The sequence below is a fragment of the Callionymus lyra genome, chromosome 17 (genome assembly GCF_982586985.1).
Source record: "Callionymus lyra chromosome 17, fCalLyr1.hap1.1, whole genome shotgun sequence".
Taxonomy (NCBI): Eukaryota; Metazoa; Chordata; class Actinopteri; order Syngnathiformes; family Callionymidae; genus Callionymus; species Callionymus lyra.
In genome coordinates this window covers 9,805,679-9,832,489 of record NC_141834.1, presented here as the reverse complement: position 1 = coordinate 9,832,489, position 26,811 = coordinate 9,805,679, and the positions used below count along the sequence as shown (strand labels likewise).

Below are 26,811 nucleotides of genomic sequence, written 5' to 3'. Positions count from 1 at the left end.
TGAGACTCTGTAGTATGCAAGGCAATACTCCTTGTGGTAATACGCCATGAAAGTAGATACGTTTGATTGATATCGCACCCTAAAAAAGTATTAGTTTGTGTTATGTGTCTTAATCTTTTAAAATATATATTTCATTGGGTATTGATTTGATTGTTTAAGCGCTTTGTTACCCTGGTCTGGAAAAGAGCTCTACAAATATAAATTACTTACTAACTCAAAAAAACTTCACAGATTGAATTAGATCCATGATTTATACCGAAAATGATTTTCGACCCAGAGAGTGATGATCATCAGTTGACTCTTCTTGTCAAATCTGTCCTATGCTCTTTGGTTTTGATATTTTACTGATAATTTAAGTACATTATTCTGATATTTATATTTGAATCTGCTATTTGTTCCTGTTTTTAGGAAACTATTGTCTGCTGTGAACGGGAATAACAATTTCCAGAGATCTTCAGAGGGATGAATAAAGTCCATCCATCCATCCATCCATCCATCCATCCATCCATCCATCCATGTCAATATACTGGTCTAGAAGCGATGTTTGCGAAAGTCAAGCTTCGATTGGACCATTCCTCTACAAGTTAGAAACAGTTTGAAGGACTTTTTTTTCAAGCTTGTGGAGAATTAGTTGCCACTTTTCAGGTAAGTGAAGGATTTGCATTCATTACATTTTCTAGTTGTTAAAATAACCCACCTGAGCTCCTTGACCACTTTTAATGTAAGGTTAAGTAATAATAATCACAAAAGTTCAGATTTCTTGGGAGGTTTTTATTTGAAACCATCTTAAAAAACGTGAAATTCACTTAAAACTGGGAACCCTTTAGATCACATGGGGCCAACAAAGTCTAATTTGTGGGCTAAGATTTCCCAAATATTAACTATTAGTCTCATTTTGTTATTATCAATCTTTGAGGCTCAGTTTTCAACAAACAAATTATTAACCTTCAACTTTAGTTTTACACTTACTGGAAGTCTCTGTATAGTTGTTGACATTATCTCTATTATATTATATTATAATTATCGCCATCTTTGGCCCTGTTAATAAAAATAAAAAAACTTAAAAATTCCCAATATTTCTTAAACACAATAAAGTATAACATGGAGTTTCTTTCAAGTAACTATTTTAGCAATCATTACTTAAAGTTTAAATAAGCATTCAATAAAAAAGGAAAAATAAAAGTTTTCTCCTCTTGTGATTTTCAAGGTCCGACTCATTCATTAGTCGAACTAACGTATATTTTGACCTTTCCTTCCGCAAGCGTGTGCAGGTAAAGCTGAAAACGATACGTTCTTTATGTTGCCGCCATTGTTCGAACGACAGCCTCCATATCTCGCTTACCTCCCGAGAGACTTTCAAACAAGCGCTATTTGAACTTCAAAGACTATACACACACCTACACACACTTTGTGTCCTCGGGGGAATATCCCAGTCGAGTGCACACACACACACACTCAAGTCCACGGCCTGTGCGCATATGTGTGTGTGTATTGTGTTTTTTTGTCCGTGTGCCACAGGTGGTGACTCGGATTATTGCGGTGACCAAAGCATTGCCGCCCCATTACATTTGTCATCGCCCTGTTCCTGAAAGCGTGGGTAGGAGGGGAAGGATGGAGAGGAGACAGAAGGAAGGAGGGTGGATGATGTTAAAGGCCACCTCCGCACTGCCAGATGGGAGGTATAGTTAAAAAAAAGAAAGAAAGCCGTCTGGAGGGTTTTATTTTTTTGTAAGGGGGGGTCACTTTTAAAGCTAAATGGACGCACTTTGATGTAATGGTGTGTGATATGGTAGCAACGACAACAACTATTATTTCCTTAACTAGTTTCCTCCTGAGGGACTAAGCGGTTGAAGTTTCACTCGTTTTTCTACTCGCCCTCGTGTCGACTAAGAGTTGGGATTATCTTCAGAGTAATCTGTTTACTTTTTAGAGTTATAGACAAAAATGTTTGTTCATTTTAATGTAGCGACTGGACCTCAGTTGTCTTCGTCTTCATCTTTGTCCAGAAATAAACTTAAATGTACGTCCATTTTACTGGCGCTAAGGTTCATCTTCGTCCAAAAAGACACACTTTTTAAACACCTAAATACCTCCATACTGCTCGTCTGTAACGTCCATCTTGTATTGAAGCCTCAACAAGAGAAATTGCTCCGAAAAAAGTTAAATAAGTCTATATTTGAAGTGGATATGAAGTAGTGATGGTGTGTTGAAGCTTCATGAAACAGTGTCATTCTTTTCAGAGCCCACTAAGATCTGGTCTCTGCACAATTTTTTCTATTTTGAACAACCATTCTAATGAAACATCCATGAACATGAAACATGACCTCTAAACAACATGGCACTGTTTCATGAAGCTTCATCACTAGTTTGGAGTCTTACGAACCCATTAAAAAGTGTCAGTGCGCAATATTCATGCATATGGTGGAGCAGCTTCTGCTAAAAAACAACTTAACATATAGACTTTAAATTTAACGTTGGAACATTGTCGAGGCTTCAATACAAGAGGGACGTTACAGACGAGCAGTATGGAGGTATTTAGGTGTTTAAAAAGTGTGTCTTTTTGGACGAAGATGAACCTTAGCGCCAGTAAAATGGACGTTCATTTTTTCCTTTAACTCTAAAAAGTAACGAATTACTCTGAAAATAATCCCGACCCGTAGTCGACATAAATCTGAGTAGAAAACATGGGCCTTTACCCCTTTAAGTACGACTTTTCCCCAGAAACAACACAAACTATGATGTTATATATCTAAATATAAACCGTTTGCACAGGTTCTGAAGTCTACTCAATATTATTTAAAACAGACTTTTTCACTTTAAAAAAAACAAACATAAGGGTTTTCAAATCAACTCCTTCCGGGCTGGAGGGGCGTGTCCGAGTAGGTGGGCACTCAGGTGTATTTGATCTTTTGTGTCGCGCACGTTGGGCGCTGGCAGGAGGCCCGCGGTGTGAGGGCAGGTAATTTGAGCAAATTAGGAGATGAGACCCGCGTGTTATTAATGACACTCTACACCCGCCGCCTATTGTTCCCTCCCTCCTGCACACACCTTTCCTTTTCTTCCGGCTCACAATCCCGATTCCATCTGCGCCTCAACACCCACACTCCAGCCCCCCGTAAGGCACCGCGTATGTTATGCACTCGCACACGCTCGCACATGGGACGTGGGGTGGGGGGGGGGGCGTCAAAAGGTGGGATTGGTTCCAGGTGCCAGTTTGAGTGAGAGCATTAATCAAGTGGACAGATCGTCCTGTCACAAAAGAAAACTCACACACATGCTACACCTGCAACACCCCACTGTCACGACGCCCCGCTCGACTCCCATTTACGAAACACCGAAAATTTCTTTTTTTTTTTTTTTAAAAGAGCGCGTTGAGTGACTGCGGCTTGAAAGGCAAACGAGCGTTGGAACACGCGTGTGAAGACGTGCTGTAACAAGGTGAACTTCTCCGACTGATCTGACACCGAAAACTGTTGATCAAAGTCAGGCTGGACTACTTTCACTCGCGGCCTCATTACTCATCACCACTTCCCCGTATCCAGGACCGGTCGGAATCAAAAGTTTGGAAAAAGTGCTTGAAAGCAAAACCAAAAAGGTTGTCGAACGTATTGATTCAAAACGATCTTAAACTGGTCGTTCTTTTTCTTTCAATCGTACAGAAAATTCCCCCTCGATAGTTTTCCTCAGTCTTGAGTTTGAAGAAAAGTTGTTTAGTTGCATTTGTCTCAAGTTTATTGCAATACAAAAATCAAATACTCAGGTCTGACAGAGTAACACTGATCATGATCTGTCGCAGTTTCTCACCGGAGAAGCTTCTCAAAGGTTTATTAACTAAATAATGGGATTTATATTAGTAATAATGAAACTAGAGGAAACAGCTAATTGAGTTTTTTTTAATTAAAGCTCATATTTGACCTCATAAAGTAATTTGTAGTAGTATTTTTAGACATTTAACGACCGAAATTAAGGCTTTTTATGAATCTAATCTTTTGAACATCAAGTCAGTAAAGTGTAGGCATTTTCCGTCAGTATTAGTGTTGGGATAAAAAATAAAACACACAAACAAAAGACATTTGTTGATAATATAACCTTTGTTATTGTAACTGTTATATATAGCGTGTCCTGTCACGTTGATGCTTGTTCCAGTATAGTATAATTAATAGATGTTTTAACTTTAAAAACAAATCACAGATGTTTTCCTAAGATCTTGACTCGTTATTGCATTGTTACATTTTTGAATAAAACAAAGAAGGATGAAATATTTTACCTGATAACTCAGACAGAAAGTCCAAAATATTACCTTTTTAAGGGAAGCAAACAGTATCTCCTATCTGGCAAAATTACAATGATGAGATTTAATTAATGAAATAAATATATTTTATAAGATTTGCCCCTTGAATTACCTTTTTTTTTTTAAAAGATCACACAGTATCAGTGCCAGTATTCTGCAGGAGGATAACAGATCTGAAAGATTCATCTTAAATTGATAGTAAAAAATGTGTTGATTGTAAAAACAAATGGCTTTAAATGGGTTTAACTGGAATATAATTTGTATTTAATATTTTTTCAAGTCTATTTATAGCTTAATAATGGTTTTCTTACTCATAAAAAACCAGAGTATGACTTTGATATATTTACATTTTTATATTGGCCAGCCTCTCACTCAAGTAAACATCAGGGTCGCCTAAAATAAAAAAAAAGATAAACAAAAAGGCACGATCACTCGGTGCTGTATTCCTGCTGGTATATTTGGGAGTGTGTCAGAGAGGATGCCGCATTCCTTCAAGATTAAACTAACAAGAAGGAAAAAAAACCTTCCCCTCCAGAACAGGTACGTCCTTGTGTAGGTGCAGTGGTTCGACTCTCCTTTACATGCGTAACCCAAACATCCACCAAAAACTCCATATTTCCTCCTTGTAGAAACAAGAAGTGCTGAAGCGCAGCCTTCTCTGACTCGAACCCCCCACCCCACCCCCCCCCCCCCAAAAAGGGCTTCAACACTAAACAAATGGTGAACTAAACCTCGCAGGGTCAAGAGGAAACACGATCCTCCGAGAGAAATAAAAGGTAGAATTTTTTTTTTGGGGAGATTTATAATTCTGGGGTTGCGTTTCAAACGACGGGGCAATTTCCAAAGCGTTAGGTGGTTACATCCTCTCGGCGGACTTGTATCGGATAACAGTCGTTCGCCCGGCGTGATGCAACTCCAATGGATTAACGGCCGTGAGGTCTTGTTAAGTGTGAACGTCGTATCGAGAAAAAAAAAAAAGCCGCCAAGTGAAGCCGTAATTACAGCTCCGAGGATCCCTATAGCTCGGCTTGTTAAAAAAAAACTGAATCCGACATGAATTTACGAGCGAAAATTGAAAGATTACAAAGCAACAGAAGATGAAATAGAAAGAAAAAAAGCGTCACCTTCTGAAAATCCTGCCGTTAAGTCTACAATCAACACTTTAACCGGCAGAAAGCCGCTCTTAGCCGGAGCGGATTGGCAGCCCGGCTTGTCATAACAGCGTAATTAGCCGGAGCTGCTACTGAATACGTGGATGAACAAAAAAAAAAAAAAGAGATAACACACAGAGACTCCAGGAATATGTACTCGGCGTTCCCCGGGTTTGTTGTTGCAGTCTCGGCGTTACAGCAGCGAGTGTAATCTCACTCCCCTGTGAGAATCCGTCAGCGCCGTGTTTCTTTGTAGCATTTGGAGCGAGAGGAGAGTTGATACTGTAGACGAGTTAATCGTCCGGGATGACCAACAACAGAGGTCAGCACATCGCTTGCCATCAGAACAATTGCAGGTTTGGAGTCTAATACTTTTTTTTTTTTATTCTTCTTGAATCTGAGCTCCAAACTTTTGGCTTTACCTCAGTGGAAAACCGCTATTTAAGTAATAATTTTAAGGTTTCAATATCACATTTAACCTCCAAATTATATTAAATGGTGCCGAGATATTAGATATGGATATTAAGCAGTGCTCAAAAAATATTAGTATTTTTTGTGTGGCCTTTTGAAAAAGATACAAAGTAAAATAGAAGGAGGACAAAAACTGAATAATGCATTCGCAAAAATCGACATTGATATTCTAAGAAAACACTTTATGACATCAATGGATTAAAGAAAATAAAACAAGTTTTCTACTCTGGCTTGATTATTTTGCTTTTCTTTTTCAAGTGTATTTTCCCAATTTCTAGTCAAAATACCATAATAACAGTTATAACTTACAGTATAGAAAAATAACAGTCAGATAACCTACCTAAATATTAGCATTTCAGTAACGTATACATTTTTTCTGAACGTTTTTTTCAAGTGTATGGGGTCGTTTCTGCTACGTTCACTCTTAGAGATAATGTGAAACATGAACAACAGATTCACAGATAAAAACACACCAATTAATTGAAGTTTAATCGGAAACCGATCGCACTTAAGATCCTTCCCTCGGGGGCATCACGAAGACTAACGCGTCCTAATACCCCTCATGAAAACACACTCATAACAGTTTTCCTCCATCAATACCGACCCTGCTTTGGGATTAAATAACATGTTTGCCTCTGAGGTACAATTAGCCGAAGCTAAATAGAGTTCCTTTGAGGCGGGAGTTTAGGGAAGAGTCTTCATTGCACAGTAGCAGCCAGTGAAGCGCTACGATTTTTTTTTCCCCCCCCTCGGCTTTTTCAAATTACCTATTGATGAGTGGGCTTCTTTTTTTTTTTTTTGAGGGGGGGTGGTTGGTTAGAGGATGTCTGGTTGACTTTCAAGATGTCTCCAAGTAGCAGAGCTGTGGTTAGATCTAAAGCAACACTTATGCAACAGGAGCCGACTATTCCTCAAATGCATATACGGTTCCCTCCGCAAATTATCGGATTTTTACCTAAAAAAAAAAACCCTCGTTCTGCGATATTTACCCTTCTCTCCATCATACGCCCATTTATTTTACTGTAGGATAATTGCTCCCATGACTTAATTGACTATATGTAGTTAAATTGGAAATGTTCCCCAAGGGAGTGGTTGAAGCGGCGCCACACATGTCGTCCATCTTGCCAACATAAGGAGTACCCCAAAAAAAAAGAAAAAGAAAATGTATCTGAGGCAATTAAAGCTCTTGATGTAAACGCCAAGACAATTTTTAATGAGTCCTTCTCCTCACTATAGCTGGCAGAGACCAGCTTAAAAAAAAAAAAAAAAACGCCCGACGTATGGGCACCCGAACAAACAAAACAATAGCATATGTTTGGAGGGAAAACGTTGGCGGCGAGAGCAAAATATTCCTTTTTTTTTTTTTTTTTAACGTGACAGCACATCACATGTATTTATCTTATTTCCTCGCCGCCTCTCAAAATCCAACCCCGTCCAACACAAATAGAACACAACGCCAATCAAAATTTCTCCGCGAGCGCTGACAAAGTTTACATCAATTATTGTAAATTATAAATACAACGGTGGGGCCGGTGGTCTCGCAAAAAAGAAAAAAAAAATGTAAAAAAAAAAATCTAACGACAGAGTCAAGGGGGACTTTCTGCGGTCGCACTGACAGATTTACAACCCAGATGTTCATAAACAGAGCCGACATCAATGGGAAGCAGTGAAAAATCAATTCGTCTACAAGGAATCGATCAACCATCATCCTCTCCCCCCCTTGCACCTGAACATCTGTACACATCTGCTCTTCCATCCGAACCCGGCATGCTTTCAATTTCCTACAGCGAACTACTGGGCTCTCCGGCGCGAGCGGCCCTCAGAGACACACCGAGGGGTCAGAGGGTTAACGTGGTAATAGGTGGTGGTGATTGGGAGAAGACGCTCGCGCTCTCCCGGCTTTCAGAGCGCATTAGAGCCACCCTGCTTCTGTGGAGCAGGATGCCAGAACAGCTGTGCTGGAACACAGACAGACTACACTCTTTAAAAAAAAAAAAAAAAAAATCGTTTAAACATTTGACAGAAGAGTGAGCGAAAGAGAAAGAGCAGTGTTGGTCTTTTAGTGGAAGGGAAAATGTTTGTTTAAATTTAGGGATTTCATCTGCTTCGATTTACAGTTGATTTGAATTAAATTGTGCAGATAAAAATTGCAAAAAAAAAAAGGGTGAAAGATTATTGACATATTTGAAACCGTTTTTTTTTAAGGTTTTAGTTGAGGATTTTAGAGATGCTTTCAAAATAAAGAAAAATGTACACTTTGCCTTAATATATGGTGAGAAATAAAGGGAATAAATGGGTCGTAAAGCCTCTTCCTTTTGGTACGAAACCTCAATATGATGCTGATTCTGACTAGTGAAGGATGTTTAATACAAATGGTTTTCCGCCTAAAATAACTATTTATGGTTTAATTGTCAAAGTAAGATATGAAAATATGACATAATTTGAAAAGAAATACATTAATAGAACATTGCTTTTTAATAATCTGAAATCTTACTTTGACTTAAAACTCTAATGACCACTTTTTCGGGTAAATATTTGATTTATAGGGAGAACTTAACCACTTAACAGTTCCTCTGACCATTAAGAATAAAGATTCTTTAGGATTCTCACTCTCGAAAAGATAGTCTACGCAACATCTTGTTTCAATGCCCCGGATTGTAAACTGTGGCGTCTGTTTACGCTCGTCAAAAATCTCAACCCCGGCTCTTGTGATTGTCTTTTCCACGTCCATGATTGCATCAGTCTTTAAGTCTACAAACATGCCATCCCGTCTTCGGGGAAATATTTATATAAAAAAAAAGCAAGGGAAGGTAAATAAGCGAATCCCTTAATGCTGAGCTTTGTTTATTTGTCTTTCTTCCCTCACACCACAGAAGCCTTGATGTTGAGTCTGAGTCGACCGCAAGAGCTTGATAGCGAGCGCCTCGGTGACCTTCCCTCAACATCCTCCGGGGTCCCATCGCTGACCCTCCCGAGACCCTCGTTTTTTTTTGTAACTCCAAAAAGTCAATCGTCTTGACCCCATCGACCCTCAACAGCAGCCACCCCACTGGACAAGCAGTTTACTCACCCCAGAAGAAGTTCTGTTGACATGGTGTCACGGTGCTGAAAAGGCTGTTGGATGCCATAGCTGCCTCCGGTCCTAGCGAGCCCCACTTTTGTTCCTCTGTGGTTTCCGTGACCCTTGACAAGTCCTAGACCGAGAGGACGCAGCGTGTCATGAAGAAAAAAAATGGAATCCACAAAACATGCTTTGACATATCAACTATCTGGTACGACCGCAAGTCTGGTTTTATCGAGGCGAAAAAAAAAAAAAAACTTTTGCAGAGGCAAATATCGCTTTTGCGGATAGATCAGATGCTTTCGGACTTGCTTGCTTGGCGAGTGTGGTTGGAACGTACTTACTCGCTTAGCGCCGTCCTTGTGACTGGTGCTGGCCCGTGACGATTAACCATTTACACTCCGGGTCACCCTCAAACACCAACCCCGAGCCGCACGTCTGTGGTTCTGTGGTTGTTTGGGAGGCGAGTAGGAGCCCTCACACAACCCAAACGGCACCAGCTTTAAAACTCTTCTCGCCATGTGCCGTTACTGGAGAGCCGTAGTCACATGGCCTCTGATGTCATCACGACACGGCAGCGAAGTGGGACAGCCTACCGTTGTGGCTTGCTTCCCTCTTTTTTTTTTTTTCCACTCCTCCTTTCTTCTCCTCTCTTACGCGTGGTTCGGCAGTGATTCCAGGCTCTCTGGGGGATCCGGGTCTGACTCTCCCATGAGTCAGGAAAAAGGCTTCACTGGTGGCAGCTTCTTCAACTGGCCATGTCCTGCCAGCATATGGGGAACAGTCGTCTCCCTAGTCTGCCTCAACTTGACTCTGTCATCTCCCTCCTTCTTTCTGTCGCCCCCCCTCTATCGCTGCTCTTCCCTTCAACTCTTCTAACAGGCTGCCGCTCTGCTCCCGTCTGCCTGTGAGCAAGGAGCTCGGTTAAGATTTGAGGGTGTGAGTGAAGAGCGAATGGCTGGCTGACTCGCAGTGTGAGACTGGGTGTGTGTACCTGACTCTTTAATCCTCGCTCACAAGCCTTTGGTGAGTTTGAAGTATTCCTGAAAGAGGCCCTGAGAACAGTAGAATACTTACACCTGCGCAAAAAACATTACGGCAAAAACAAGTTTTGAAAAAATGTAGGTTAGAAAAGTAGTTTTTGAGCCTGAGAAACCTTGGTGTTGTATTTGACAAAGACAAAAAAACTGTTTCCTTCAACTGAAAAGAATCTCTGAATGAGAAGACACATGGAGTTTAGACTATTGTAACGGTATATTTCAGTGTCTAAACAAGAAGGAGTTGTCTTGCCTGCCGTTAATACAAAACTCTGCAAGGAGAATTCTGACCTGCTCTAGTAGAAGAACTCACATTTCCCCGATCCTTAAAACTCTTCACTGGCTGCCCATTTCTATTCTATCTATTCATGGTCAGGCTCCTCCTTATATAAGGTAAGGTAAGGTAAAACTTTATTCTTTTTTCCAATAGCCAGCAATTTTTCATAAACAATAAAAAATAATACATAAAAAATAAAATAAGATGAAGAACATAAAGAGAAGAACAAGATGACACAATCTAAGTCTAAAGATAAAGACAAAGAACATAGGTCAAAGAAAAACAACAAAGACAAAGGATACAAAGACTAACATAGAACAGAACATCCTGATACTTTCACTCCACTCCTGCCCCCGAACTCAGAATTGTACAATTTAATAGCCCGAGGAATGAATGAGTCCTTGAGTCTATTTGTTTTGCACCTGGGTAGGAGCATTCATGCACTCATTCTGCTTCTCTGCTCACTGATGACAGTGTTCAGAGGATGACTGTACACTGTATATCAGTGCTGTATCAGTGATCTGATCCAGCCTTACACCCCAGCTCGGGCTCTGAGGTCTGTGGATCAGAATCAACCGATGGTTCCTGAACACGCTTCAGAGGAGAGAAATCCTTCCAGGCTGTTGCTCCTAAGCTTTGGAACGATCTTCCTCTCACTCTGTGTTTGATGATCTACTGACTCCTTCAAGAAACACAAGAGCTAAATCCCACCAATAGGGTCGTGCCTTGAGAAATACATACATAAATATAAAGACGACTTTAAGAGGATTCCTTCTCGCAGTACTCTGTGTAACATGTGATAGAATAAGATCTCTAAGAATTCCTTCAGCTAAAGTTAAAAAATGGGCATTAAAGGCTAAAAAATGTCTGCTGCCACCCATTGATCACTTTACAGCTTCACAATGGGACACCACTTAAACCCCCTCAGCCCCTTGTATTTCTGCGCCTGCCAGTGTAAGAGTGCTCAAATGCACCATTTGGGACTCAGCCAAATTCAGCCCACCTACAAAACCGAAGGCGTGGTTTGCATCTTCAGGACCACCATACCAACGCCATTCGTTGTATGTCTAATCAGGGATCCGAACAAAAAGTGGTCGCGCTGCCTAATTTTTCCGCCTGTAGAACTTTACGTTAAAAACCACCAGATCCATCTTTGCTTCGATAAAATAGATTCTATTTTATCTGTGTCATCAATTTACTCTTCACAAGTTTTCATGGTATAATCCAGCCATTTTATGAAAAAGCCAAATCAGCCTTTTTGATTGACAGATAATGGCTCAGAGAGAAAATGCTATATCTTACAAGAATATGATAATCCAGAGTTAAACATTTGAATTAAAAAAAATCTAAAATCTAAAACTTCTTGAACATTTTTTAAACCCTACATTTTTTCTGGAGATGAAATCTTGTTTACCATAACCACACCCACTCTGCTGTGATTGGTCAAACGTCAATGTTTCTCACTGCGCGTCGTCAATCCAGGTAGTCTCCACCTCCAAGGGAGTCGTTGTATAAACAAAGCGGGGTGTGATTACAGATGGCTGGAGGAGGAGTGAAGACCCTAGTTATGTCATAATGGACTCCGCTCCTGTAACCTCTTGTTCGCCAAGATTTCAGACAGGGGAGAACATGGTCATGATGAGGGACTTAATGCATCTTGGAGAAGGAAAGACTTCAACATTTGAAACATGCATGTATTGCAGTTAAAGTTGGTCCTTCACGTTTTTAAAACCTTGCACTTTTTTGGGGGAAACACTTTCACCAAACACCAAAAAAAGAGAATATTTAATAAAAGCATGTCCTTTTCTCTATCAACATTGTTCTTATGTCGGTGACTTTTAGTTAAGGGTTGATTTATTTTACTTTATGGATTTAGTTTAATCATAATTCACTCAACAATACACGTAGGCAAGTCAATCTGGAGAGCTTTAAAAGAATGTATTTGGGACGCACACTTCCTGCGACCAGCTCACACACACTAATGCTCGGCCATCTGCTGAGGCGAGTGACAAACGTGTGAGTCACTAAAGGAAGTGAGCCGCTTCACTGTGTTGATTTCTTTACACTGCACTGTCACTGGATCCACGCTGGTCCGCTACAGTCAAGTGTTCTTGAGCTTTAATTGTCTCTCATGGAAGCGACAGACAGAAGCAATTCCCGTAAGAGACCCATAAATCACATTCACCTGTCTACCCCGTGAAAGAGTAGCCTTCTCACTGTCTGGCTAACACCATATCACACTCACCTAAGAAAAAAAAAAAAGGGCCCGTCAGCGCGTATCTTCACGATAATCAATGTTGAATCATCACATTCCCGCGCACACCCTCACACTTCGCCGGCGACAGAGTCGTCTTTGATGAGCGATCGCAGACGTTTATTACAGCGGATCAAAAACTCAGACGGTGTGTTGTGTGTGTCAGTGCCGCTGCGAGGGAATGTGTGGAATGGAGTGTCTGCTCCAACTAAGGTAGCATGACGAAGTAGTAAAAAGGAAAAGGAATTGACCCCGAGGCGAGATGGCTTCTATAACGGGGCCGATGTTTTATTCAGTCATTTGAACTAACCTGTCAGCGAGATTTTGCCGATGATTTAACGGGTCGTGAAGTCTGACAGGTGCAGATAAATCACAATATCTGTGTTCACACCGTTCTGTCTGACGAGTGACTGACATTATATCCCAAAAAAAAGAGTATCAATGAAAGCACTGTGATTTTTCTGAGGTACTATTTAAGTGGCGAGTCATCCAAAAATATGAACTCAAGAAAAAACTATAATAGTGGCTTAAAAGTAAGGTAAGGTAAGGTAAAACTTTATTGATTTTAAAAATAGTTTTTTACCAATAGCCAGCAATTTTTCATAAACAATAAAAAATAATACATAAAAAATAAAATAATAAGAAGAACATAAAGAGGAAGAACAAGATGACACAATCTAAGTCTAAAGATAAAGACAAAGAACATAGATCAAAGAAAAACAACAAAGACAAAGGATACAAAGACTAACATAGAACAGAACATCCAGATACTTTCACTCCACTGTGACTCACTCCAAGTAATGCCTGATGCGGTATTTAAGCAGCAAAACGGAGGTCGAAAAAGATTGTCACTCCACCAGTGGCGGCACAGTGTAACTGCAATGTCTTGGCAACTCTGTTGCGCAGTTATCACGCCCTCCCTGTCTTTTCGCAAAACAACATAAAAGCTCTAGTACTGTTATTTTATGGTTTCATCTTCCTTCTTCCAAAGTCTTGATTTGAATAGCGTGTTAAAATAATAGCTGAAGAAAATTAAGACAATAAACAAGGACTTGATGCTGCTTTAAACTATTAATACTCCTAATGTTTTCATGCTAATGGTTACATAAACAAAACCAATGGGTTGAACCAATATTACAATTTAAAAAATTAAACTATATTAGACTACATTAGATTAGGTTAACTTTATCTAATCCCTCTTGAGATCGGGAAATTAGGTTTCCAGTTCAGAACTGACAAAAGAAGGTACAGAAAATTCATAAAGGCAAGGACGAGAACAAAGTCCAAATAAAAAAAAAAAAACGCAAAGATCATTGAGCAAAGAAGAAAAACACAAAGATCTTAAAAGTATAAAAAGATGGCGTTCCAGCAAAACTCAGAAAACTCTTTAAAATAGATTAATTAAATAAAATACATTTAAAATAAATAAAAGACATTACTATAAATGGCATAAAAATAAATATTAAATAACATATATTATATTTAATTAAACAATATTCAAGCAGATTTTCATGTATAATGTCACAACTGTCAATTTCTTGCTGTACTATTTTCCATAAATTGCATAATACGGTTGACTTGACAGATAAATAACATATGGTATATATAGCCTCTGGAAAAATACATTTCCAAGATTGCCATGGCAACAATGGGACCTTGTGGAAGTCGACACTCTCTGAGTGCTTCAGTGCAATGCAAGGTATTTTTGAAGCAACAGTTGAAAAACTGTAGTAAAACTTCTTTTTTTTTTTTTTATCAAATCTCAGCTTCTTGAGTCTCTATTGGAGAACACACTGTCAGAGAAGATTTGACGTTAATCCACCTTTATTTAAATATCATTGAGCTGCTTCCTTGAACACTTATTTTGCTTTTGAGAAGGATTTGGAAAATATATTATGGTAGAAAAAAATGGCACAAATACATTCTGACATCTTCGAATACGAACCATCGGGAAAAAAAAACACATTTACCACTATTTCATTGCAGTTTAAGTCTAACAAGGCCACAAAACAATTACATTTATTGAGTTAAATCCTTTTTCGCTACTTAAATAAAAAACTCGACGTTGCAGCTATTTTAGGAGCGAGACATTTTTCTTGGCCTCGCACTTTGTCAATATTTGCCGTCTAAAACAGGAACGTGCCTCGTGAGTTGCGGGATCCTTCGGGACGATCCATTCAAATGCTATTTTGGCAGCTTTCAAACAACAACTCGCAAGTTTATTACCGTTCGATATTTAACACAACATGTCATATTTGACCCCCCCCGAAATAGCAACAAGTTTTCCTTTGTAATCCGAGGCGGCGCAGAATTTTTTTTTTTTTCGCTCGGTGTAATCAGTGGAGCTGACGCGGGGATTAGTTCGGCGCTTGAAATCCAAGTCTTTCAAAAATAATATTTAACACTGTGTATAAACATCGCTCAGATTATTGCAAATGGATGCTTCGCTGTCAGGAACATTAAAGCGCCGGAGAGTTGTGCTCGCGAGTTTCTGCCGAAAGCTTTAAGCAACCAAGGAGGGGGTTTGATGGGAATATAATTAGCACATCATGACTCAATTTGAAACATGGAATGAAAAATAAAGCTCCAAAAACGTCAAACCCATCTCGCATGGCAGGAAACATAACATCTTGGGTGGCTCGACGTGCACTAAACAATCCTGATGGCGCAAAATGAGAAGGGGGGGGGGGGGGGGGCGAGAAATAACCTGACAATGTTGCCGTGTCAGATGTCTGAACACTTTCGAGACTGTTGCTAAACGGAAGACATGATGAACAGTAACAGGGTTTACCCCGAGTTAACCAAATATTGTTTTACTTTGCCCGACTCTCACTTAGGTCAGCAGCCCACTCCCCCCGCAACCTTAAGAGAACCCACTACAAAGCCTTCCCTCTGCCACTAGGAACCCTGGACCACGACTGCTAGCGCTCGCCCCTTTAAAAAACAGAATCCGAACTAACTCCAGATATAATCCAGAGGACCGGCAAATTAAGGGATCTGCTTTTGTTTTCAAAAGAATAATGTTTACCGGGATGTAAACAGTCGGGCTGGCGTTACAGACGGCGGCCTTGATTGTATGGATTTTGGGGAATTACACGTTTCGGGAAGGGCCAAGCAAAGTTACACTCCAGTGCATGTTACCTGGAGTTCAAGTGGAGTTCTGTTTGTGTTTGTGACGGAGTTTTGTGAAGATTTGACTTGTTTTGTAAAGAAGGTTTTTGCTTACGGTGTGAAGAGGACGCTCGGAGGGTTAGAGAATATCACGAGAACGATACATTTTATGCTGCTTTATAAGTATTCTAAGCATTATCAGTGACATTAGAATTAAAGTGAATTATTTTAATACATCATTAATGTACTGTCTACTAAATTTTTTACTACATGATGCTGATTTTCTAACAAATTGCGGTTCCAATTCATGATGTCTTGAACTATAATCATTTTCTCAAACTAGTTTCTGAATAAATGAATTAGAGGAATATGTGGTGCAGAGCCAACAACAACTTCATTTTTTAATGTTATTTCTCTTTATGTGTCCGAGTTTATATTTATTCAAGTACAATACTGAATTTGGGACGAGTTGTCAGTGCGATCGCCTCAAAGCAAGAAGGTTGCTGGTTCGCTTCCAAGGCGGGAGGGACTGTGTGGAGTTTGTTTGTTCTCCCTGTGTTACGGTGTTGTTGGTTTACTCCAGGAACTCTGGTTTCCTCCCACAGTCCAGAAACATACAGAGGTTGATTCAGGAACTTGGGGAAATTGTCCATAGGTATGAGCGTGTGTGTGTGTGTGTGTGTGTGAATGGTTGTCTGTCTTTGTCTGCCCTGCGATGGACTGGCTTCCTGTCCAGGGTGTCCCCCGCCTCTCGCCCATAGAATTTGGGATAGACTCCAGCCCCAATCAAAACAATATTCAATAAAGTATATACTTTAAAGGGCAAGATACAATTGATAACACAACAGGATGAGTGGTGAAACATTTAACCTCGACATCGATAGAAAATAGATATACATATTTAATATTTTTATTTCTAGATCAGAGAAAACTTGATGAAAAATTTAATGTCCTGTACATGTGAAGCAATTGACAAAATAAATCTGATATATGATATAAAGCGCTAATAAGAAGGAGCCATATTGGAAATATGAAATCGAAACAAGAGGTTTTTTTCATTCAGGAATTGAAAATTTAAAGTGTCTATATCTTCAGTTCAGGACTGGTCTCTAAAAGCGCTATATAAAGAAATATTACTTACTTGCATTGAGAACGTCTTCAGAGAAGGACAGGAAATAGTCTTTAGCATCTACTCTTAGCGACTTCAAATGGCTTTGACTTTGATGTAAAGTCTAATTCATGACCTGCTATTGAGGTTCTGTTTGATTGTGTCACAAAGAACTATCAGAAAGGCAAAAAGGTTTGGTTTTAAATTTAGACTTAAAAGTGTTTTAATTTCGGTGGTGGTCGGGAACACTTTGGTAAATGACATACAATTTGCTGACAGAGTGACCGAATCACAAAAAAAAGAAGGAAAACTTCCTAAATAAGTGACTGTTTTAATATGTAATCTGATGTCACTGGTGGCCATTTTATTTCATTCATTTAGCTTTTTTTACCCAAAGAAAACTAAATATTTGCTTCATCTTGATCAACCAGTTTACATTTATTTTGCTAAATACCGGATTTCTCCTTTGATGTATGCTCTTTGCACTTTGTTATCTCTTTGCGATTTGTTCTTTTTATTTGAACTTTGTTCTTGTTTTTTAAACTTCTGTACCTTCTATTGTCCGTTTTGAACTGGAAACCCAATTACCCGATCTCAAAAAGTATTAATAAACTATACTAAAAACATTATAATTTCCCAGAATGCCACAGTGGATGCTCACTTGTGCCCCACGTCGATCATGACAACATCTTCTTAGAGGCTCACACTCGATAATAAAGTTGTAATTTCAAGTCTTTAGCATTTGGCCTACATGCTAACAAGTCATTGGAACGACTTGAGCAATGTGTCGGACGAGTTAGAATGAAGTTACGAAAGCAGAATTGGTCCGAATTTAGCTTAAAAAGTTCTATAATCGACCTCTTGCTGGGCAAGAAAACAGTCGGTTGCTTCATAGCTCTCTGGCAACGCACCCTGGCAGAGAGTTTCTCGCCCTCCACTAGTCCTCAAGCCGCCTCTTACGCAGAAAGTGCAAGATAAATAATGGTAAATATATTGTAAAATACAATATTTAATTCATGACTGAAATCTCCACAGGTGGTCACATATTACCCTCAGAAGTGCGGGGAGCTGAAAATCTCTGGCCAAGGTCTTCTGTAAGGACTGTGGTCCACGGCCCACCCTGCCAGACACTTTTGCTCCAACTGCGGACCACACACCTACAAATGGACACACTTTGTTATCACAGGGTCTCTTAGAAACATAATAGAGGTATCATGTGTTTTGGTGCCTACTTAAAGTTACACTCGATATTAGCGCCGGAGGTACAAGGTTTTTTTGGGTATTTTTCGGGAATTGTTTCGAAAACTTTTCTCAGAAAATCGCTTCTTGCAAACTCCTGGGTAAATATTGGCGTACAATTAAAAACGTTGAGCTAAATTTAACTCGCTTGCAAAAGCCGTCTTTTAGAGCTAAAAACCGACGTGACATAATTATCCTCGGAGCAGAAGCTACGCGAGCTACGGGAGAAAAGACGGACGTATTAATAGCTCTTTTTGGCTGGTGTTGTGTACTCGCGCTGGCCCGGCATCAGAACAGCTCCTGCCGGGGCGAAAACAAGCAGGTACAGTTATTCATTTTAACAGGCGACATCTGTAAAACGCCAAGGCTAGTTTACACTGCGGCGAAACCCAAATTAACATGCTTTCATTGGAAACAAACACGTGCAATAAGCTGCCGTTGGTGTGAAAAGTCTCAGGTGAAGAGTCGCAGCGAAGGGTCAGCACGACTCGGAGTGAACTTTCGGTGAAATACATCATCTTAAAAATTGATGCTGCGCTAATTATTTGGTATGAGCTCAGCGAAGAAGTCCGTGTTTTTCCTTCTGGCGCCGTCCAGCGTCTTTACGGCTCTTTCTTGTGGGGTTGTTTTTGGAGTCGACGCGTCCTGGGAAAGCAACGTCGGGGCTTTTTAAGTAAAAAAAAAGAAAAGAGGGAAATGTTTAATATCGAGTGGCGCGTGGACAACACAAACACGCCTTAAAAATAGCACCCAGAGTTGTGATTACATAAAATTGCTAGAAAAAAAAAAAAAAAAATCACATGATTGGTGGAGGCTGCAATAAGAAGTCCTGTGGCTCACCACTGACAGACTGAGCCATTGCTTTTTTTCCCCCCCATCATTCCTCATTTTAATCAAGGTTCTGGTCCAGGATAAACAATCCGTACCTACACTGCAGTTCAAACAGCGAAAAGCCCGGCGAGACCCAAGCGATGATTTCTGAAAAAGTTCACCGACAAGTTGGCTTAATTTGTGTTTAAGGTAGACGATGGTATACTGCTGTATATATAGATTTTTAAATATAATTCAAACATATATCATCCTTGCTTGGCATGAATACAACTCTCCTGACGTTTCTCCACAGGGTGAAGCTTTATGGTTGCTCCTGGAGGAGAGCAAGAACGGTCCTTCACACGCTCTGCTGTCTGGTTTATCTACGTTATGCTACATTAAAAGTGAGGACAGGCCGGAGCCGAGAGAACCAGAGTTTTTAACAACCTCAAGTGCTGAAGAATTGAACACTTACAAAATCAGATTTGAGTTTTGATAAAGTCATTCATGATTTGTTCAAAAGCCTATTTTTTACTTTCAGTGTTAACATTGAGTGTTTGACTTTGTATGAATTCTTTTTTCTTCAAGGATTAAAACCATTGTAATCATTTTGTTACGTTGAAACTGTATAACACCCTATGATTCCCTTTTCCAGCCACCACCCCCCTAATGATTTATAAGTATACTCCTGATTTATCTTAAAGTTATAAATACAAACAAACACAAAAAAAAACATTTAGAAAAACATAATAAACCAAACAAAACCAATCAATGATCTTACAGAACTTATACGAGCAATTCGTTAATCAATCCTCAATGTTGAACTGTTTTTACGACAGCAAATTCAATTAATAAAACAATAGGGACACATTTAATAAATAGATATAAGCAAAATAAACATTGCCCTTGAAGTAAAAATTAAAAATATGTGTGCACAAAAACTAAAATTCCAAAACAATACGAGAAACTTACATGAGAAATAGAGTGTTTAAATTATTTCAGAAAAAGACAAACAAATACAAATAAATCAATAAAAAAAATAAGCAAAGATTTAATACATAATGATTTTGGGGGAAACACAGCCTTTCTTTAGTACATTACCTACACCTACACAATTTAAATAGCGTTTTTTCAAGTATCAATGGATGTAGGGATGGATAGATAGATGGAGGTGAGGCAAGTCACTGCAGTGCCTCACCGGCTATTTATTTTAGCCAGAAACTATTTAAGGAAATTACACAGGTTGTAGAGAATCATGCTGTATAACGAATACATCTGAAGTTCATATTCGCCATTTACTGAGAACAGCAACGCAAGTTAATAAGGTAAGGTTAGGTAAAACTTTATTGATCCCTCAGGTGGTCTCCTTCGGGAAATTGTTTTTTTTACCAATAGCCAGCAATTATTCATAAACAATAAAGTAAAAAATAAAAAATAATACATAAAAAATAAAATGAGAAGAAGAACAAAAAGAGGAAGACCAAGATGACACACTCTAAGTCTAAAGATAAAGACAAAGAACATAGGTCAAAGAAAAACAACAAAGACAAAGGATACAAAGACTAACATGGAACAGAACATTCAGATACTTTCACTCCACTCCTGCCCCCGAACTCCGAATTGTACAATTTAATAGCCCGAGGAATGAATGAGTCCCTGAGTCTATTAGTGTTGCACCTGGGTAGGAGCATTCATGCACTCATTCTGCTTCTCTGCTCACTGATGACAGTGTTCAGAGGATGATGTCATCATCCATGATGGACAGTAGTTTGTTCAATGATCTCCTCTCAGCAACTGTCACCAGTGAGTCCAGCTTCATTCCAAAATCAATAATGCTTAATCATCAAATTAATCATTGAAAACAAAAATAAATAAACAAAAACACACAAAAAAACACCACAAATAGATAGAATACCATGTGCAGTAAAAAAAAAGGGTTTAACCATTGTATAATATCTGGATCAAGGTGACGACACAAGGTATACCTCAAATGCATTTGTTTTCGGGCCTCTGGGTCACCTTGACCCAGAGACAACACAAGGGTGAAGAGAGCAAAGAAAATAATCTCTTATAGCTAGCAGAAGGACCATGAGATCGGAATATTTCCGAACAGTACGTTGACAGGTTTAGGAAAGACCACAAACATGTGGACATAATCAGCAGGAGGTTGTTTGCGTCTATTGTATGAATCCCAGGGTAAGTTTTAGCGAGTTTGGCATTTGTGTAGTTCACTCTGTGGAGCATTCGACGGTGTAGATGATACGTCTTGTACAAAAGCGGTAGTTGTGGAGCAGGGATGACGTCTGTTTCGCTTACATCGAAGGTGTGGTGTTTGAGCCAGGGATCTCTGAGCACTGTTGCATTTTGGGTAGCAAAAGTGAGCGATAGAATCTGGAGGGAGTTGACAGACCTCTCCAACAGGTTTTACACAATGAGACAGATTTGGAAGAAGCAGAAATGTTGACGATTTACTCAATTTAAATCAAACCAGTTGAAAACACTTAGAGATACACGTTGATTTTTTGGCCTCGTATCTTTTGTTCAAGAATAATTCATTGTTAGATTGGAACACGATGCCTGAAAATAAAGAGTTTTTATTGTTTGATGCAAGAATTTAGGTTGTTTTCAGAGCAGTTCATCTACCCATACTTCGTTGGCAAAAAAACAAAATCCCTCCATTTACAAATGTTATTTAGGTAAGGTAAGGTAAGGTAAAACTTTATTGATCTCTGTTCACACCGTTCTGTCTGACGAGTGACTGACATTATATCCCAAAAAAAAGAGTATCAATGAAAGCACTGTGATTTTTCTGAGGTACTATTTAAGTGGCGAGTCATCCAAAAATATGAACTCAAGAAAAAACTATAATAGTGGCTTAAAAGTAGAAGAAGAACAAGATGACACAATCTAAGTATAAAGATAGAACATAGAGTCAAAGAAAAACAACAAAGACAAAGGATACAAAGACTAACATGGAACAGAACATCCAGATACTCTCACTCCACTCCTGTGGAAGGTTCCACCTTGAATTCCCATTTAGAAAATTCAGAATACATTTCTGAACACAATGATTTTCACTTCTTCCCAATTCTTTTTGCATGCTTAACTCGATAATAAAATGGTGGGCCAAAATAGTTTTAATATATTGAAGTCTACACAGAATGTGATATCAACCTTTGGTTTATTTATATCATGTTAGCTTTAGCATAAAGCATTCAACAATACCCCCAAAATACAGTTATTTGTAAGCTTATTTTCAATGTCACATACCTTTCAAAACAAAATCCACTCTTAATATATTCAAATAATAAAAAAGAAAAAGGTAAAAGTATCAGGATGTTCTAATCTATGTTAATCTTTGTATCCTTTGTCTTTGTTATTTTTCTTTGATCTATGTTCTTTATCTTTAGACGTAGATTGTATCATCTTGTTCTTTCTCTTTATTTCTCTGTTCATTTTCTTGTTCTTATTTTATTTTGATTTTTATGAATAATTGCTGTATTGCTGTGACTAATTTCATTGGAAAAAATAAAAACAATTTCCAGAAGGAGACCTCCTGAGGGATCAATAAAGTTCTACCTACCTAGCTACCTACTATAGTTATTGATAGTAAAACATATTTACTCTCAATTCTAACTTCTAATTCAAGTATTTCCATGAACATTTGCGATATCTACACATTTTAAAAACGATCTGGAAAATGGAGAAATTAGGTTTTTAGTCATATTAATGTATATAGCCCTCACAATGTCTTCAGTAATAGGGAAATACACCAGTGATATCTGAACTTCTTAGAACCAAAATCTCTCATAAAACTCATTTCCATAGGTGTTAAAGTTTCTTCCATTTGTCCAAAACTGAATTAAATATGTCAGTTATAATTCAAGTATTCTGTCTTGAAAATATAAATGATTATTTAAAAGGGATTATCTGTAAAAGCGACACTTTCACGCGCACACAACCGTGATCATGAAGCCGATAATGTCGGACCACGCCTCCCTAGATTCTCTCCTCAGCTCCGACAGTCGACCGAGGGTTGGCATGATCCAGCTGTGGCGACCGGACTGCTTGTTATTGTGCGGTCAGAAGTCAAAAGCCGACAGATTTCTCGGGGGGTTGACTGAGTTCAACTGCTAAGTCAGCAACACAAAATGCGTCGTTTGTAATCACGCCGCCGTTGCTCAACCGTATGATGTCGAGTCATGCGACACCGCCCGGGGGGGGTCGGGTCACTCGTGTTGCCGTCACTCAAAATGTCAGCGACAGACGTGACCGTGTGCGTCACACGTTAACGGCCGTCGTCGCCGTGACTCAGCCCCGATCAGAACCCGGTGTGGCCTGTAAATAAACGTCCCATTATGCGTCTCAGAAAAACTCAGTTTTACTCGCTGCCGGGAGAACAAAGTGCGTCTGATAAAAGCAGACAGCTCGCTGGAGAAGTAAGCCATTATAAGAGGAGGTTCGACACTGTGTCACTGACAATGGAGCAAACAAAAGGATCTGTTGTCTCTCGGAGCCGGTGGGTTATTTTCTTCTTCTCTGTGGGGCTTTTGTGAAGGATAATTGCCCTCCTCACATGATTTTATGATGCTGTGACTCGTCTTTCAGTCCCTGAGAAACACAATAACAAGTTAAATAAAAGGAGGAGGGTAAGGGGGGGGGGGTGTCCAAAATCTAAAAATTCGAACATTGTTTAGAAGCGACTTCCATCCTCCACTATAATTTTAGGACGAAACGAGCCCGGCCTCTGACTTGGTCCAGTCATAACAGTGGGCCGCTTCCCAGCGTTCAATAAGTGCACGGTCTCTAAGTAATTGTTTATAAATTGTTTTGGGAATCACATCCAATTGCTTTTTTTTTTTTTTTTGTGAAGAAACCTAATTCACACCATATGGAGGCGCTCAACGGAGTCGGGATGTGTTTTGGAGCATTCTTGAGGCGTGTCGGGGGGGAAGTCTTCTTTTGTCGATGATGAATTCAACAGAAACTTTGTTAAAAAAAATAAACGTTTTTCCAAAAAGGTCAGTCGGGCAAATAAAACACTACCTGGAATCACCTCCTCAAGATATTGTTTACGAATAATTTTAGCAAATAAACAGTTTTAATCAAAATTTTAATGTGCTTGAAAATACAACATGTTTATTGGAATCATTTGTTTTTTTTCCTGCGAGGTAAAACTTGAAATGTGCTTCTACGCCTTAGTTGAGGTAATTATAAATATAATTAATAATTCAAATTTATATTTAAAAATCTGTCTGAATCGAGATCAAAGAATTATTATTTCATATTTTTATGTAAAGGATCCTTGAACAGAAAAAAGGGAACAACTCATTTTAAAAAGTAGTATATTTGATTCAAACTTTATGTACAATGTCAATTGACAGGTCTATTGTAGATACCCATTTGTTTTTAAACATAAATTAACTAATACATTTGAACCAAAAATCCATCTACATTCTGATTTTCCCACTTATAATAATCTTTTAAGTGTAACCTTTCTGGTTCAAATGTAGTAGTTTTTAATGAACAACATTACACCACTGCAGCTTTAGCTCAGACAAACTTGACTAAAATTCAGGATTAATTTAAAAATTAAGACAATTATTAAAAGTATATCAACCCCCACATCAACCAAAGAAAAGTCGACTTTTTACTTTTGGAGAGCAGGAGGGAAAATGTAGCTAGTCAAGATCGCAGTGGCAGCAGCTGACGTATGCTAACGATGCTAGTTGCGCTGGTTGGCATAAAAGCTAACCTAAAAGGGAAATATTAAAGTGAATAAAAAATTCACCAGGAACCTGAATTGTCACTGAATTGGTTATTTTTTATATCGCGGTATAACAGACAATTTGGGTCATATAGCATCAGGATACACAAAATAATTTACTTGTGAAACCATTTTCTGACGCGTTTAGTTTGAACTCTCCTGAGAGCAAGTGCAACCATTTTGAAGGTGTGTTCACCAAAAACACAATTTGGTAACATTTCTTGTGTTTTTATCATGTCTTAGTGTTTGCTTGAGGGAAAGCCGAAAAATTAGTTTATTGTGAAGAGCAGAGTCAAAAGAAGTCGGTCACTCTGCTGTGGCCCAGGTCTAACATTAGTGGGAAGTCAAAATGGCCTATAGTAGAGACAGAATTGTAACTTTATATCTAACGTGGAAGTCTAAAGTAGACGAGAACAACACTTAATTTTCTCTCTGTAACACGTCTAAATTACAAAGAAGCCCAGACTTCTACACCGGGTCTGGTTCTGCTCGAGGTTTCTGCCTTCTAAAAGAACATTTTCCCATCGCCACTGTCACACCGTCTCACTGTTATTACACTGGGATCTGTTTCTTTTCTCAAATAAGTCTAACTTAAATATATAAGTGTCTGTTGATACAATTTTTATTTATAAAACTTGAATTATACGTGGGCTCGGATTGGTTAAGACTTTAGCGGTAAAAGTTTTGTCAAGTTTTGTACTTCATTCAATACATTTGTCATTTTCCTTAAATCGAAATGTTGTAGCAAAAATGCTACATTATCAATGGTAGGTACAGGATATTTTTATAAAAAAAATTTTGCTCAAAAACGTGATTAAAAATTAACATGAACCTTTTTATATATCAAAATATATTTCACCTGCTTGTGTTTCTCTCTCTCGTAGTTAGACTCAAATAAAAAAAAAACTGTCATGGTAATTGTCAATCGTGTCAGCAATAATTAAAGACACCCGTTATTATTCCCCTCATAGCTTATAAAAGTGTGGCACCGTAAAACACACGTCAGCCGTCGGCGCTGTCAATTAGCCGTCTGTCAGATGTATAATCAGTCTGATGAGTCAGCAGATATCAAACAGTGCCTCGCGGAGGAATGTGTTTACTTCTGCTGAAAGAAATGCTTAACTTCAAACGGCCTCCGTCGACCGACTGCACGCTGGCGTGGCGGCACGCTTCGGCTGGTAAAAAGTCAGACTTGAAAAAGAAGCTAATAGAAAAATAATAGTATTAAATTCCGCACGTAGATTAAATGTACTCGTAAAAAAAAGCGAGGTCTCGCTGCAACTTGGGAAGTTTTAAATTGAAAGTAAGAAAGTCTGACTCATTAAACAGCAGCAGTTTTATATGTTGCTGTAAAATGTAGCACAAGAGGGGGAAAAGATACAAAAGCATATTTGATTCACAGGCCATGTGAGGACGCTTGAAGAGCGGCTGTTCACGAGTTTACTGGGGTTTCTGTGGAGAAGTAGAGTTTCTGTGCAGGAGCGACTCACACAGGAACTTCCACTGACATGTCTGTTTGAATGGGTTTACCTGTGCATGCACACCTGAGGAGCTCAGGCTGATGTTTCCTGGGTTCCAAGATGGAGAACTCAAAGCAGGGGCTCAAGGTTTCAGTGGTGTCCCAGTAAGAAAGTGATCAAGGCGTGGTGGAAGACATTTTTAAAGCTTTTTATTCCCACTTTCGCTGAAGGAATTCCCATAAATCTCAGCGTTGTCACATGAGACAAAGGAAGGAAGGAAAACAACAATCTATTCACCATTGAGTTAACATCTTCTTTACATTATACATTTTTCATGATGAAACATGCATTTATGTAGTTATTTTTTGAATGTTTATATATTTCTTCATCCTTTTTTCCATTAAAAAACTGATTGTTATTCTCATTATGCTTGTCTTTTCCTTTGTATGGTCTTTTAAATTAGGTAATTGTATTCCTTTGGGTCTCAAGAATGTTGTTTTAGAAACTTTTATATCTGCTGTTGTCAACACAAAACTGGAATGTATTGTCGTGTCATAGCAGAATATAAAAATGAAATAATACTAATGTAATAAAACAGATTAAAAGGATTCAGCTTACATTTTTCATTTTAAACATTTTTACATTTGAGTAAAATGTATTTTAACTTAATTAGCACTTTAAATAGACGAGTGAAAATAAAATAAATCTCAATCACATTACAATACTATATAGATATGTCGCAAATTGTATAAAAGGTATTTATACGGATAGATT

General features: G+C 38.8%; 1 protein-coding gene across 5 annotated transcripts in view; it reads right to left on the bottom strand.

Moving 5' to 3' along the window:
• Positions 1 to 16,817, bottom strand: part of runx2b (RUNX family transcription factor 2b) — a 70,880-nt gene extending 54,063 nt beyond the window's left edge. For 3 of the 5 annotated variants that reach the window (XM_087813075.1, XM_087813078.1, XM_087813079.1), the window contains exons 1-2: positions 16,795 to 16,817; positions 8,984 to 9,107 (exon numbers count right to left, since the gene is read on the bottom strand). In XM_087813075.1, the coding sequence (XP_087669201.1) occupies positions 8,984 to 9,107; positions 16,795 to 16,800 (130 nt within the window). In that variant the 5' untranslated portion in view covers positions 16,801 to 16,817. Of the gene's footprint in view, positions 1 to 8,983; positions 9,108 to 9,314; positions 10,719 to 16,794 lie in introns of those variants that run through there. The other 2 variants (XM_087813077.1, XM_087813076.1) reach the window with 2 other exon arrangements.
• Positions 16,818 to 26,811: the final 9,994 nt, after the last annotated feature.